Here is a 16918-nt window from a genome sequence, read left to right as displayed (position 1 = left end):
GAACAAGACCATGGCAAGGGCAGACAGCTCCCCTCAGGCAGTAAGGACATTGCCTGCAGTGTTTTCTGGAAATCCAGAATCTCCCTTCTAGGTAAGCACCTCGGGCACCGAGCTGCAGGGGGTCACCTCTGCCCGACCACCCCAGCTAACAAGCATTTCAGTAATTTGGGCTGCAGGAACTCAAAATTCAGCACTTCCAAAATACTCTTAGCATTTCATGCAGGGCACTCCAGGGGGAGATACACTCTCAGGTCCACTTCAGCAGAGGAAGAAGTCAATGCTGCTCTCCTGCTCTTTGGAGGAGTGTCCAAACTGCTCACCTAGAGAGCAGAGGCAAAGCTGCAGCACCCACCTCCTCCCTCCTGACATGAACAGTGACGCCATCCCACCCATTTTCATTCATCCAGAAATAAATCAAGGGCAGAAGACACAAGGCCTCATTACCTTTGGGGTGGATGAGGGGAGTGTTAGAAAACAAAACATGTTTTTTCTGTATTTCAGTCGAGAAGTTAACAGGAAGCCTTCATTTAGTATTTTTTTTTTATGGCGTTCAGAGTGTAGGACTCGCATTTCAGCTCTGTGATACGTCTGAGTAACTGCAAGAGCAGTTCCAGCCCAAACAATAGCTTTTTAAGGGCAAGGCTTTAGTGATTAGCAACACTTCCATGTAAACGAGGTCTAATGGTGGACACTTTTTGTCCTCCCCACACGTCGTCAGCTCACACTCTGCCACGAGGGACAAGTTCCTCTCCAGCACTCGGTCATAGCGGGGAATCAAAGCGTGGAAACCACATGAGCAGAGATTACACAGCTTCTCAAGTCTGGCTGCCAGATGTTGGATTGCAGGAGTGAGCATAACCAGATGGTTTTTCTGCCATTTTTTTCTCCAAACACCCAAAAGAGGTTAACAGAATGACACACACAGAGATAAGCTCATGACTGCATATTTAGACACACACACATATATCAGCCCTTCAGAACTATAATTCCCTAAGCATCCACAATTGGACAGCATGGGTAGGATTTTCAGACGTCAGGTCCAGCTCAGACTGTGCAAGAAGCTCCAAGCGTGTAACAGCCAGGCTAGAACTTCCCTGTATTGCTGCCTTGATGCTGAGAGCAGCCCAGGGGTGCAGTCCATAGAATCCCTCTGCAGCTGACTCCAAGCACCCTCCGGGGTGCAGCACATGAGGACAGGTTCTCAGCAGGCAATGGATGGCTTCACTCTTTTCTACCCATGCAAAACTGCCCTGCACTGAACACTTTGGGACTTGGAATAACAAATAGAGCAGGAAGATCATTGCACTGTTGTGACACACTAGCTGCTGATGCAAAGGGCTCTGGCAAAGGAAAGAGGGCTTTGATGGGATGGTCCTACATCCCAACATGTGCTAGTTCCTTGGATGCTCCTCTGAGGCCACAGAAAGACACTTCTTTCTAATGAAGCTGACATCAGAGCTCACTGGAGAGAAATCTGGGCAGGTCAGCCCAGAATCAGTAGATGCAGATGCTATTTTCAAGGATCAGTTTCAGGGCTGAACCCTCATCACCAGCCCACACCTGTATCCGCCCCACAGTGTCTGTGCCAGACAGCCACATGTGGAACAAAAACATTTAGTTCAATTTAATATCCTGTGCTTTCTCCTATACAAAACATGGGTTTGACACTCACACACACAATGTGCGTTGCACAGTCCCACACCAGCTGGACAGAATGCATTCAGGACAGCAATGAATACCAGCAGATGGACAATAATCACCACTTATGTTTAAGATAAAATCCAGGAACTACTCCAATTCCCAGCTAGAAAATACAGAAAAGCAGCAGTTCTGGCTCTGAATTGCTTTTAACTGACCTGGACCTTATGAAGGCATGGGAAAAACTCACATTGAAGCTTTTGACCCTCAGACAGGCTAATTCCCATTGATTGTTCCCATTTTATTTATTTATGCAAACAAGCACAAAGCCCTACACTTAAACTCTCCTAAATAAGTCTTCCATCCCCAGAAAATCCAGGTAAGAGTTTTAGTTTTGTGATCCATATTCTTTCATAAGAAAAATAAATAAGCAGAAATTCATGATAATTTCTTCCCTGTAAACACCAGTACAGGTTATTGTAATTAAACCCAAGGTCTTTTGAAATGGCCTCAAGTCTTAAGTAGAGGTGATGGAGCCCAGATAAAAGAAAAGGGTAAACTCATTCTGACACAAATTTCTCGCAGGGTCTTGAGAAATGAACTCAAACACTCAGAGGGACCCAAAACCCAAGATTTTCTCCTGGCCACGCTGGCCAGGTTTTTGAGCATCTGTCAAGGGAGGTAGAAGTGGAAGACAGTCTGATGATGCATACTTTGACAGCCTGCATGTCCCCTCCTCTCTACAGCCTCTTAGAACAATTCTGCTTGAGGGCTGAGAGTGGCTGGAAGTATCCCAGTGAAGTACTTAGTCAGAAGACAGATACATCCATACACAGAGAGATCGGTCATTCTTAAAAGCTACCTTGGTGAGCCCAAAATGCTTTGAAACAGCTCTGTCTGAATGACCTTTGGAGAAGCCTGAGGCTTGAAGCCCATGATAGTTGCCCCAGCAGACATGAATGTCAGACATTTGCAGCAGCTGTAGGGCCTGGGGAGCTTCTGGATTCCTGGAAATACTGACAAGCTTTCAATTCTGGCCAGTTTTGACCACAGCTAAATTTCAAAATTCCTACAGACTAGAAGCCCTTGCTTTTAGCTACCTCAGGTCTGAATTTCAAGGGGCATAACAGGGGTTGCAACACCATTCCTGTCAAGTCCAAATACTGAAATAGCACAAATTATCCCCTCTCAGAATTATGACATTACCTTCAGATCATGACATTTAAATTAACAGATGTTCTTTCTCCTTAGCTTCCAGTTCGCAGATCTCTGCTGTGCCAGTAATAATTTTTGCAATAAGTTAACTTTCTCTTAAAAACCAAGGAAATTGCTGTGCAGTAGTCTTCTGATACTGCCAGTGTTGCAAAACTCATGGATAAAAATAGCTGAATTACCATGTTACTTGCCTCCAGATCTGACTTTTTAGATGTATAGCTCAATTGCCAGTAGCACACAGGACAAGCCCTTAACATGCTTCGGAGCAGCCGGTGGGAAGGAAGGAACACAGCTACAAGGAACAAAAGAACTGCAGAGCTCATTCTGAAAGTGTTGGCCTTCAATAAGATTTCAGCAGAGGTAGGGAGAAGCCAGGGAAGTAGAGACTTGGTTTCTCCCCAGAAAGAAGGTGTCAGAACCAAGAAAGGACTAAGGAATTGTAGTCCAACTGAAGACAGACTTGGACTTTTCAAAGTTTTTACCTTCACCAGCAGTGCAAAACTCTCCAGATGAAGTCAGATTCTGGAAGCCTCCGTCCTGTCTGAAAATACCTAGTGCAGTAACCAGAAAATCTGCATGTTTCCCCAGAGTTATGGAGAAACTAATACTTTCAGAAAACTGTCATTTCTTCTGCAAATTTATGTGCAATTGGAGTCCACAACTATGGGACTGCCAGTCTTTCCACACAGATCTTACACTAAGACTTAAAAAATTATGTACTGTAGGGAATTCTCTGCATACCAGGGATTTGCCATCAATCCAGATGGATGCTGAAAAACACCAGTGGGACACATCACTCAGAGAGCTGCTTGAGTGGTGTCACAAGGCTACATGGATCCACCAGCAGCTCTGGCAGGTACGGGCAGCAGGTTTGCTGACTTGCCTCTGTGCTAATTTGTCTATCCAACTCTTCAGGTGAGAAGATCTCACCCAAAAAGCTGGAGTTTGGAGCGGCAACAGCCCTATGAAGGAACACAGTTGTAACTGTAAGGCTCCATGCCTCAGGTAGCTATCAGTGTACCTTCTGCAGTCTTGGCTTAATTCTAGCAATGTAACAGACTTCATCCCCTGTGGTTAAATCTCTGGGCTCGAAAGACTATTCAGGGTGTCATGGATGTTTTGTGTCCCTACACAGACATAGGTAGAACCTGACAAAGCAGCAAGATGAGAACCTCAGAAGCATCTATGTACCTTTAGCCTCTGCCTGCCTGGTTTTAGTTATAACAAGACTTACATAAAACTTGTCTTCTCCACAGCAGCTTCACCTCCTCCCAGTATACTGTTTACTGGCAGGTAGCTTCATTGACAGGGTTAATGAGATTATTTAGAAAGTGGAAGCCCAAGGAGTTCCTGGGCAGTGAGAACACGCAGCCTGTTTCTTGACGTGCCTCTTGGACGTCCCACTCGGAAGCGCCACAGAGAAGAGAGTAAAGCAGGCACACACCCCCACCTAGTGGGAACTGCACAGCTCGGTTCTCTGGGACAGGAGCCGCTTCAGCTCTGCAGCCAAACGCACAGACCTACCACGGAGCCCTAGGGCAGCTTTGTGCTTCGAATCAGAGGGGTAAGAGCAGCTGGGATGAAATCGGAGGGCTTTGCTTTTAATCATTAAGCAGGCAGCACTGTAAGGACGAGGCAGGTTAAGCCTACTGGTATTTTATCCGCTCAGCATTAGACAGCTGCAAACACAACTCTCTTTGCTTTATACTGGTGTGATGATTAACTTCCCCAAGGTCAACGCAATAGGCACGTACACGTTAGCAGAGTGGCAGAGCACCATTTTAAACCTATTTTGCTACACTAGAGATGCCTAAATTCTACAATGCAAAACAAAGACAAGTAAGTCTTCTGTAAATAAAGAGGGTTTAATGTGTCTGGAAGAGCCTCCAGCTCATAAGTTGAGTCAGTGACAGTCTTTTCTGGAGGCAGTTTGGGGTTTACTACTTTTTTAATACATACTCTAGATAAAAGTGAAATAAATCAGTAATTGTGGGTGGAAAGCTGAAGCTGGAGGAAAAAAGCACCTGTGGTCTACCTCCATTTCTGACTGCTGAGTGAAGGATGAACACTGTTGTTCCCTGGGCTCGCTGGGACAAGCCACAGCACCAGACCCACTGCAGAGAGACTGCAAGGGCTTGGTTTGGCTGGCTCCAAATTAACCTCTTCTAGTATGGAATGCGACACGCATGCTTTGCAATTTGTGTTGGCCTTCAAGTGTCTTTTTGCAGCTCAGAAAAGAAAACATAAACTTGCACTTGCATTTTGCAGTGGCCTATTGCCTTTTGAGACCTCACTGCACCTGTTTCTCAAAATAAGGTCAACCACTTAAATCTCGTTATAGTCAGCAAAACAAAGTCTCTAACTGCAGCAGCTTTGTCACCCATAAGCATTGCTTGTGCGATTGCCTCGATGCACTTTTTGCTTCTGACTCATAATACAGAATTATTTCCAAGAAGATTCGGGTTAGGTACTACACTTTGTTCCCCTCTTGAAAATTATTCCAAGTTCTGGCTTTAATATAGTGGCCTAGGCACAAATTAACTGTGTTTTACATACACAGCATCCCCCTAAGCCACAGCTGAGCAAGGACTGACACAAGCCAGGTTCGAGGGGACTGTCAGGATGCAATTTCCCTGCAGCAACTCTTCTGTCTTGCCCAGGTCAAAGACAGATACAGCTAGCACTGAAGTTAGAAAACCAACTGCTCTGGTCATGCAGATCAAGTTTGCAAGGAATTTCATGCCCACTGTGAGATACCCTGAGCAGTTCAGGTTGAAGACAACTATACCCAGAGCTACTATTTTTACCATTAGGGTCAGGAAGCTGTAGGTAGAGGAAGCCACGTTAGTAGTTCCATTTTTGAGTAACGGGTCTCAGACTTGTCCGTTCAGATGGGGCATTTGTCTGCAATGATCTACCTCCCTTCTCAAGACACGCCTGCCCACCTCCACGGCAGCATCTGTAATACTGCAATGCAAAGTGCTAGTTCCAAGAGCAACAGCAGCTCCAAGTTTGGTGCCTCACACAGAGCAGCGAGAGGTTTATGCACTTTCACTGCCCAGATAGTCGACAGCTTTGCAGGTGGACTTCCTAAATGACAGGCACATACTCCAGCCCCTAGTATCTCAAGAACCACTAGGACTTTTTCCAGCTATCACAGAAGTTTGGAGTTATGGCAGTTTAGCCAAGCCCTTCCTTCAAATGAAACACACAGCCCTTTCGTTTGTCCAATTGTCCACCAAAACAAATGTTAAATCATGTTAATGGCTTCAGTGTTCCCACTACTTGCCTTCAACATGTAGTAAATTTTCATTTTCCTACTCCACAAACATTCCTGTTTGCATACAGCTTAGACAGGACACAAGACAGCAGGACAAGCTCACCAGCTACCCATAAGCAGATGAGTGGAATTTCTTCTTAACCTGGGCCACAGGAGAAACTGAGACTTACCAGCATGTGCTGGGTCTCACCACTGGCTTTAAAGCCTCAGCCAGAGCTGGTCCTGCTTGAGGAGCTCTCCATGCCTTACCTCCTCACCACTTGGAGTTCACTGAGGCTTCCTCCTTAGTGTAAGCACCCCCTTCCAGAGCAGCAGCGTGTAGGCACGTTCACCTCTCTGTTCTCTAAGGGCATGCAGTGCCACATGGATGTCCAAGATACGTGTCATGGCACTCACAAGCAAAGCCTGGCCTCAGCACTCAGGCGCCGTGAGGAGCAGCACTCCACTAGGGTTTTCTCATCACACCATACAGTCTTGAATAAGGACAGAAAAAAAGACTCTGCCGTTTCCTTCATCTTCAGGCAGACCCCATGGTAAACACGACGTGCCTCCTCTGTACTTTGATAGTGCTTCTGGGAAGTAAGAAACAAAGGATTCTCTTCATATCTGAAGAGCCTGTTCCTCCTCTAAAATAAACGCCACTGCATCACCCTCATTCAACTCATTTTATCTGCAGGATTTCAGTAAGCTGAAGACTGACAACTAAAACCTAATTATTGGCCTTTACTAATGCAGATACCAACCAAACTTGCTTAAATTAAGCTTTGCATCATTAGCTAGCTACACGTGACTTACAAGTTGCAGTAAATACTGTTCTTTTCTCTCTCTAAAATTATCAACCCTGTAAAACTATTTGCCTCAATAGTCTTGCAAGAGGAATGCTGTGGGTCACATTCACATGGTTTGCATTAATGTAAGCATTCTGAAGGGCTTAGGACTCAAGGACAGGGGCTGGGAACATAGTTAGGAAGATGGGTTTCAAAATAGACTGATCACCCTATTAAATAATTACAGCAAAGATTTCACTCTGAATCACCACTTTGGAAGTATAATTCCTTTTTCCAGAAGCTTCCCTTGAGGAAAAATGTGAAGCTAGTGTTTGCTCATGGAGACCTCGGTTGCCTCTCTAAGAAAAGCTGAGCATAGTTTGTGAGAGGTTTTGTCCACCAGCTCTCCAGACTTAGAGAGGAGATTGCAGACAGCAAGAATATGGACTCTTCAGTAGTTTGTCTTTTTTTTAAAATTCAAGTAAAAAGCTGCCAGACTGTTTACCAACAGTCTTACTTTTCTTCATCACTGCTCTCACATGTTCAGAGGCAAGCCAAGGATGTTAAGGATGATACAAGTTTTAAACCAGATTATGAAGCAACTCAGACTTAAGCAGAAGCTCAAGCTTACGTATCTGAGATGAGAGCTAGACTTAGAGAAAAGATATCCCACAGCAGAAATGAAAAAAAAGTGCACTTTAAATGTGAAATGTGAATAACAATTTGCAAAACTCACTTCCATTTGCAACAGAGGTATCCCACCAGTCACAGCTCTGGTTAGTGACTATTTTGGTGGTGGCAGCTTCTCTCCCCACATGTGCTAATGAAAGGTATTTCCTTCTTTATAAACACTTCTCCCTTCAATCTTAACTGATACTTCACAACAGCAGCCTAACAGTGCAGTAGGGTCAGCCTGTTCCTTGTTTCCCCGAGAACCCATCCTGAACTGAAAGGAGCATACTGAGAAAGTTCAAGGAAAAGTGATGCACAAGGTACTCTGTAAGTCCAGTAGCCCAGTCTGAAATACTTGCAACAGAATCAGCAGAAAACCCAGAACACACCAACCATTTCTTGTGTTTTTCAGGATCTCCTGTGCGTGCTCCTGTACAGCAGACAGTAACTCATTCCCACCTCCAGCACTAACCTGAACTTGTCACAACTGCTTCAGGAACACAGCTATGCAGAGACAATTTATACTTGACACATGCACATAGTTAGTCTCTTAAGTTAAAGGATGTTTTAGGATGTACTTGAGCAGCGTCAGTATCACACGCTGTCATTCTGTTTCCATATGAACAATTTATCCCAACCCAGCACTGCGACCTCCTGCCCAAAGCAACATTTGAAAGCTGGTGTGTGAGTGCTGGAGGGCAGGGACGACCCAAGGCAGCCAGGGCAGGCAGGCACAGCAACACCCACTTCCCCCTTCACCTATTTTTCACATCTGTAAGGGAGCTCCATAGCCTCTAATTGAACAAAATACAAAATGTGTTTCTCTTCTCCAGTCATTTTCAAACCAAGTGACTGGACCGGCTACTACTAAAAATGAATCTCTTATAGACAGTTATAGAAGATTTTTCTTTTGAGTTTTATTCATTGATAGCAACATGAAGTACACATCTCCACTTCAGTATTTTAGTGCAACAAGGAAATTCATTACCTCACTAAGCTTCAGCAAGGTGACCTATGTTTCTATATGTAGTGGAGATTAAACTGTCTCCCTTTGTTGCCAAACAGTTTAAAGCTTCAAAGATTTAAGTAAATACCCCTCACAGAATTAAACAAGCAGACACTTTGCTTGATTATGAAATGCTTTTGTTGGGTGAACTAAGTGATTTCTGCAGTAGAGCAATTCACTTGTAAGCCACACGCACTACTACAAGAGTGGCATCAGAGTAGAAGTGGTGACATTTCAGTAGTCTGTGCAAAAATCCCACTCTACTTTTTGCAAGTTGCATATCTTGAAGAAACATTCTCCCAGTTAATGACATTCCAGATGGCTTTCAAATAATCAGGTCGAACATTTTTATACTGAAGGTAATAAGCATGTTCCCATACGTCGATTCCTAGCAAAGGAATGAGACCTGTAAAAAAACAGGATAAATGTTGTAAATTTACAATAATATGCTTTACATGTGAAGTCTTCATATATGAAGTCTTGCATCCCCACGCAGTACCTGATTTCTGAGTCTTTAACTGCAGGAAGACAAAGAGCTCTACAGCACTGAGCTGCTTACTGCAACATGTTACAGAACTATCTGCTCTCCACACACACACGCAGCACCAACTGCAAGAGCTGATTAAGATGAACACCTGTGAATACTCTAGAACTGGCTTGAAGACATAAATAAAACCAGATAAAGTAATTTTTGAAAGGTTTACATCTTTTGTACAGCTGTGCAAGCATTTTCATGAAGTCAGACCATGAAGCAGTCTCTTGCCATGCCAGTTTCCTTCTAATATTATAATTACAAGTTAAGTGCCTGATTACTTTCCTTGCTTTTGTAGTAAAATATCCTTCTCACTGTATTTTTCATGGGGAGTTTTCATGGAGGGAGGGGTGAAATTTACCCCCACTGTACTCTATGTCCCTATATTAAATTCCACCCCCCTCTCCGATGACAATACACATGAAATTCCCTGCCATTCTCTTTGAATTCTATAGAGCATTTTTTAAAGATAGCTGCAATAGGATTTGGACAGCCACTGTGAGCAGGATTCTCACTGGCCATGACCTTTTCCTTCTGTGGAGGGTGTCCAACCTGCCATCATCACTTCATGTCTATTCAAGCAAGTAAAAATACCTGCAAAAGGGATCATTGCCAGTATTACACTGTTTATCCAGCTGTAATATTTATCCCCATCAAGGCTGATTTCATCAACAGTTGTTACTCTTGACTAGTATTAAGGAAGCAGCTCAGAAGCTTCCATTTTACACCCAGCCTACATAGTAACTCTTGTTATTACGTGCACCTTCTCCCCTCCTGCTGTCTGGCCTACACCAACAGTGCTGTGAATAGCCCCTCTGCCACAGGAAACCATTTAAACACAAGAGGCTTAATCTTCCTTGACAAAGTCAAGCTACTCCAGTTACTCAAAAATAATCCAAAGGAACCTAGAGAAAATATTGCCTAAGAAAGAGCACTTTCACAATATGCTCTACCCATCTCCACTTGGACCAGACAGACTTTAAACCCTACTACTCTTCAGTTTTTAAGTCCTTCTTTACAAATGCCATTTAAAAAAAAACCCTGCAACTGTTTTTCACTTCTAGTTTGTAGAGACAAGCAGTTTTCCAGCAAATCCCTTTTCAGATCTCATACGCTTGCCTATCAAATCTACAGAGAGAAGCAGAGGGAAGGATAGAAACCCGACCTGTTGTTCCTTGCAAAGGGTCTTGATTTGCACAAGCTGCTATTTGCAGGCGCCCCTGCTCTTTGTTATAGCCAAGCCACCCCCAGCCTGATCCTTGAACACCAACTGACACGGCTGTCAGCTTCTCCTTGAAGTTGGCAAAGGAGCCAAAATCACGCTTGATAGCTTCCATCAGCTCTCCTTTAAACAAAGCACAGTGAGATCACAAAGTCAGGTACTTAACATCTTTCAACTTCCAGATTACCAGACAGAATGTAAGGGAAGAGGAGCACAAGCATTTGGGCTCTGTGGGAAGGAAGACAAATAGAGCAGTTACACCATTAATTAACAGTTCTGTTCCAACCTCCTTAAGAGGTCAAATGGACTGGAAAGAGATAAGTGCAGTAGTCAGACCTGTTGTCTTCAAAGACAGTCAGGGTGCTATCAACTGGGCATTCAGGAGGCAACATTCTTGTCTGAAAGGAAAGGGAACACCACAGAGGACTACGAAAGAAGGTAACAAGCTAGTCTGCACACCTAAAAGGACAACACTAAGTGGCTTTGATTTCTTTGTCTTAAAGAAATTTTTGGACATCTTTGATACCATTGTAATGAACCTACACACAATAAAAAGTATTTAACCACTTCCCTCAGATTTCAGATTTGCATCCGTTTCCACAGTTAGGTAATCTATTTGGTACAGATAAGTAGGCCCTGTGATTAGATCCCTTCTAATTATTATTAAACTAATTTGTGCAAAGGGAACAGAACCTAGAGTTGTTTAGAGCAACAATGCACTGTCAAACTACTTCCTTTCCCCTACATCCTAGCACACCTGTAGTTTTCAGATATTTAAGTGTTTGCTCAAAAGCTGAAGGTGTCTATGCTCCTTTCTCACTAGCATGTGAAATAATACTTCATACAGTACAACGCTGGAGAATTTTTCATTCCTTCCACCTTCAGACAGATAGTCTTGAATATCTCTTGGCAAGAGTTGCAAGTGCATCATCTTAAGACGGGCTTTAGCAGGCTTCCCACAAAAGCTTTGAACCATTCGGCTGAAACTGAACGATGACATTTTAGGTTGACTTTCAGAGAAAGTGGGAGATAAAAATCAAAGCTTTAAAGCATCTTTTCCGAGAAAGTAATCTGAAAACACAGTGTATTAGAAACAGACTGATACCAGAACAGCTTGTAGAAATTTCAGCTTTGAAGCTTCAAAACTTTAAGCTCTACTCTTAACTAGATTATCTTCAGAGCATCTTTGTATTGCAATGGAAAAGTCAAAAATTACAAGCACACGTCACCTAGGAATGCTGAACGGGAGAACAGAGCACCTGAAGCCCTCTAATTTACAGACAGGCACAGTAAACCTCACTCAAAATCTCTCAAGTTTATTACAACAGCTTTTGTGAGATCTGCTTTATAGGGCCTTTACCTTTAAGTGGAGGTCACTCGTAGATAATCACTACTCTATCCTCCCAAAAGGGATTTCTTCCCTTAGGCTTTAACTGCTAAACTATCCCTATGCAAACTGCAGCATAAATGCAGCCACTAGGTTGGGTGGTCTGCATGGTCTGCAGCACACCTCCTCTCTTTCTGGGAACCAAGTACATGTGGCCCCTTAGTCAGCATTAACCCTGTACAACTCTCTTCTCTCCTGAAGATGGGAAGGACAACATACAGCAACAGCCAAGTATCTTGCAGTGTATTCATAATCTGCTTTACAAATTATACAAATTAAAAATACTTAGCACAGAACTAGCTTTTTATATTCTTGGCTTGCATTCAAAAAACCCTGAATTCCTCAGAATTGTGGTAACTCTCATATAGAAAGGCAGATTAACTCTGAAAAATAAAGACCCTCTTGATGCTTTCCAAGAGAGAACAGATCATCAGCTCCACTGGTCAATCAGAACTGATGCAACAAACCACCATAACAAGCACTAACCTTTTGGCTCTCCTCCTCCATTAGGAGAAAGGTTTGTCCAGAAGATGGTGTGATTGATATGACCCCCACCATTGAACTTCAGTGCAGGCTGAAGTGACACCTGAGCTGTAACATCACCTAAGGAGACAGAAGATAAAAATACAGACAAATGACCACAGTAGTCATTAGGTTCCCACCAGGCCTCCATCAATATCCAAAATCTTTCAACTCTTACTCGTCTATAACATGGCTATGGAAAACACAAGGTGTAGGACTGTTATCTGTATTTTAGATAGTCACTGAAACTACCTCAAATGGTAACGATACCTGACCTGCCAACCGAGCAAACATCCAGCAACCCATAATACACATACAAGCTCTACTGACATTCTACAGCAGAATGCAGCAACCAGCACAGCCAAAACACTTTAAGGATCCAGCACTTGTAACTGCTCAATATTACAAGACAAGAACATTGCCCACCCATTAGCTCACTAGTCTGCAAACTAAGATTTTTTTTTAAACTTCTTAAACAACTTACAGAGCAACAGAAAGTTGAGGAGTGCTGTAAGCATATACACAAGCAAAACGGTTTTGTTTTGTTGGGTTTTTTTGGTATTCTTTTTTTTTGGTACTTGCAGGAAGAGATAGTAACCCAGATCATTTTACTCCACACAACAGAACTCTGTATCTGGAATCAAGATCAGACAGTCCTGTGGCTCCTCTTTCTCCACAAAATGTCATATTCCTTAAAAGAAGTCACTGGTGCCTTGTGCCCCTAAATGGTGTGGCACCACTTTAATGCAAGTGTTTTGAATGCTTCTTTGGCTTTTAAAATAATTTGAATGCTTCAAAAGGGTTTTGAAGCTTCTTCTACCACTCCAATACTTTCCCTAGTAAGAAATCAGTGGAGGCAGCTGTTTCTTCCTCTCTCTGGGGAAGGAATGGCAGGAATCTTTCAATAGCAACACAAGAGTCATTCTAACACAGAAGTGAAGGCAAGCCACAAAGCAGTAGCACACCTGTTACTATGGTTTTAGTACAGGATTCCACGTTCTCAGCATCTCCTCATACCCTTCAGAAACTACAGATAGGTGACAGGACTGGATCAAATCCAGTGCAGTTAGCAAAAAACACTATTCAAGTATCAAGTTAAGGTTGAAACATCTCTTGTACCCGCTCAAATGGCATCTTTGGGACATTTCCCTTGAATTTTGCATGCTTTAATGACACTCCTAAGTTCATGCAGCTTATCATAAGCCAGAAATCCAAGAATAACCCAGAACATCTTTAATGTATTCATCAGTCTTTATTCCACCATTCATTAGAGGAACCTACTCCCCAAGATCACAAGGAACCAGAGGCAGCACTTGACTACTGTCCTTAAAAAACAGTATTTGTGGTGCTGTCAGATTGGTCCTGATTAATTTTACACTGGAGAAGACAATAGGAAAAAAGGTAACTTGTCCTTAATTTAAAGGGAAAGTATCTTGGAATTTATTTGTATATGGAGTACCTGCCCTTTGCTCCAGCTTACCATGCTCCTCAACAGAGTGACATTGGACAGTTCAGTAAATCAACACCAGCAGCTTAGAGGTGTCCAACTGCTTAGAGCACTTAAGTAAAGCACCACAGGTCACATGACAGTCAGAAAAGAGCAGGGAAAAGTGTAGTAGGCACAAGTTTTCACTGAAAATAAGTTTCAAGTTTATGTCCTTCAATTAAGCAGATCTTGCATATTTTGATGAACCAGTAATCAGAACCAGCTTGTGGTTCAACAGTGATGAGATATGCTATCCCATACTCCCAACATCCTTAAGGACTTAACGTCTACCTCTGGATAATCCAGGCCCAACTGCAAGCAATGAGATGCTATCAAAGGGTAGTTCAGGTTCCCTCCTCAATTGTTTTTGCACTAATTACATCTCCAGAACACAACTTTCCTGGATCCACCACTGCCAGGACAAAGCAGCAGCCCATCTCAATTGCCTGATGCTTAATCGGATCTCATTAGTTCATTAATTTAGACTGCACAAGTTATTTTTAGGCTTATCTAGGCACATTAAAATCTCTAAACTTTCATAGGTAAGCAACTCTATTCAAGCACACTGGCAAATATCAAGGGATACAGGGTTCAAATTTACTCAGATACTGACTTTCACTTTCATCCAAGCCCAAGCAGCTAAATCACACTGTGAAGCCATCTGGCAAACAGACAGAAGTGAATCTATACAGTAATCAACTCTTAAAGGTAAACTGATGCTCTTTAGAAAGATGATCACAACAGAAAAAATCAGAAAATACTCCACCTTCTTAAAAAGATATACGTTTTATTTCACACATTTCCATCAGCCCAACTGAAAAGCATTTCTTGTGTCTCAGTGTAGCCCTACTACAACAACTGTAAAGTTTTCATATAAGTCAGCACATCTAAAGATTCAGTTTGAGATCTATGGTGGGTTAAATCTGGCTGAGCACCAGATGCCCACCAAGCAACTATCTCACTCCCTCTTTTCTCTTCCTCCTCCACAGAGCAAAAGGGGAAAGGAAAAAAAGATGGAGTCAAAATCCTTGTGGGTAAGAACAAAGGCAGTTTAATGGAAAGCAAAGCCAAGCAATGCCGCATGCAGAAGCAAAGGGGAAAAACCCCAAAGGTTTACTCTCTCTTTCCTATCCCTAGAGGATGTCTGGCCCCTTCCTGGGAAGCAGGGCTCCAAAATGCACAGCGGTTGCTCCGGAGGACAAAGGAGTAACATCCACACACCCACCCCTCTGTACCAGCTTTACAGCTGAGCCAATGTCATATGGTATGGCATATCCCTTTGGTCAGTTTGGGGCAGTTGTCCTTGTTATGTGCCCTCCACCCCACTGGGCAGGGGGGGACGGACTGTTAGAAAGAGCCTTGGTGCTGTGCGAGCACTGCTCAGGGGCAGTCACAACACGGGTGTTATCAGCACCCTTCTAACTCCCAACACAAAGGCACTGTGCCAGGAGGGCTGCTATGGGGAAATCAGCTCAGCCAGACCCATTACAGATCTCAACAAAAAAAATTCCATGATGGGTTGCTGCATGTTTTAGTGTCTCACACTGGCATGCGACACACGTAACCTCTCAATCTGTTGCATAACTGACACCCAAATTCCAACCCCTCACTGGGTATTCCATACACTAAGTGGACATTTGTCTTCCACTTGTAGGCAACTAAGATTATTTCACAAGAATCAGCACAGCATCTGATGTGAAAACCATTGAGGTGCACAAATTTTTACTTATTATATAAGTATGTTACTAACCTTTCATTACACAGTATTCATTTAGTAAAATGGCTACAATTTCCATAGACTCAGTCTTTGGTTCAAGTTACTAATGTACATATAAACTAAATCCACAATGTTCAATCAATTTCCTCTACCTTTTACAGTACTACAGAGAAGAAAATCCATGCTTTTTAGTTTCCAATTATCAGCACCACTAAAGGTTATGCTAATAATATTTCACTTTACCAAAAAAGAAAAAAAAAAGCTTGAATTACATAATCCAGAGCTTTTAAAAGAAACTACTCCCCTTGGAGAGAAGAACTATACTTTTTTCCTTTTTTGCTCCTGTATCTATGTCAACAAGCTTCCATCTCATCTGTTGACTGTGGATATACAAACCTTTTGCCAGTGCCTCTTTGTACTTCTCCTCTGCAACATTCAGGTTGTTCACGTAGGTGGCATGATGTTTGCTGTGATGCAGCTGCATGATTTCTGCATTAATATGAGGTTCCAGAGCACCATAGTCATAAGGCAAGTCAGGAAGAGTGTGTTTTTGCCTAGAAACCAAGCATCCCAAAGGTGCTATCAACTTGCCACTGCTTCTAGAACAGAAAAAGAAAAAACAGAAGGAAGTACTCTTATTCCGTTCTTAGGCTTTACCACTGAAACCATGACAGCTAGGATCAGCTTCCCTAAGCACATGGGGTACTATCTTAGGGGAAAAAGTCAAATTTCCTTTTTTCCAGTGCTCAAAGCAAGCACGTTCTGTAGTTAAAATTGTGGAGATGAATTCGTATAAAGGTCACAAGTACAGAGCTTTGCAATGTAAACCTGTCAGTTCTCAAATCAAGCCCCCAGGCCACTGCAAAGAGGCACATGCAGGCAAGATAAAGTTAGGGAAAGCCAGCTGACATTCCGAGTGTCACCTAATCTTTGTTGATCGGCAACAGAAGCCAAGATGTCTCTGGCAAGCTTCCCTTTCACACCATGCAAAAGGTCTGCACTGAAAAATAAAAAGGCTGAAAACTTATCACAGTCACTGGGTGCTCAGGACCGAGCCCCTGTAGCATTAATGCCTCCCGTGTCAATTCAAGTGCTTCGCTGTCCCTGTGGCAGGTATGGGAAACCCACAGGCTTCGTGGTGGCGACAGGGCAGCCACGATGCTCTTTTTGTTTTACCCTTTCCCACCCTACCTCCTCAAGCCTCTCACGAGACACGACGACCACGCCAAAGGAGAACTGCCGGGCTAGCGGGAAGGTCAACACCTGATGCCCTTTGACTTTTCGCTGGTGACCTTGGCATAAAACAGGGACAAACCAGCAACAAAACACTCGGGGCCCCGAAGAGTGGCCGAGCGCGGGCGACTGCGGCTCGCAGAGCCGTCAGGATCTGCCAGCCCCGTGCCAGAGGACAGAGCACCTGGGCAGAGGCGGGGGCAGAAGAAAGGGCAGGGCCTGTGAGGCTGCGAGGACAACC

At 43.4% G+C, this 16918-nt stretch overlaps 1 protein-coding gene across 1 annotated transcript; it reads right to left on the bottom strand.

Annotated features, from left to right (window-relative positions):
- Window positions 1-8463: 8463 nt before the first annotated feature.
- SOD2 (superoxide dismutase 2, mitochondrial) lies at window positions 8464-16736 on the bottom strand (the record flags this gene model as incomplete). Its single annotated transcript, XM_008946392.1, has 5 exons — window positions 8464-8984; window positions 10276-10455; window positions 12206-12322; window positions 15841-16043; window positions 16631-16736. Coding segments are annotated over 5 exons (752 nt in total), but the record flags the coding sequence as incomplete, so codon positions are not given.
- Window positions 16737-16918: the final 182 nt, after the last annotated feature.

This window comes from Merops nubicus, unplaced genomic scaffold, assembly GCF_000691845.1.
Source record: "Merops nubicus isolate BGI_N331 unplaced genomic scaffold, ASM69184v1 scaffold6618, whole genome shotgun sequence".
Classification (NCBI taxonomy): Eukaryota; Metazoa; Chordata; class Aves; order Coraciiformes; family Meropidae; genus Merops; species Merops nubicus.
The sequence above is the reverse complement of the archived record's forward strand: the minus strand, read 5'-3'. Positions and strand labels throughout refer to the sequence as shown.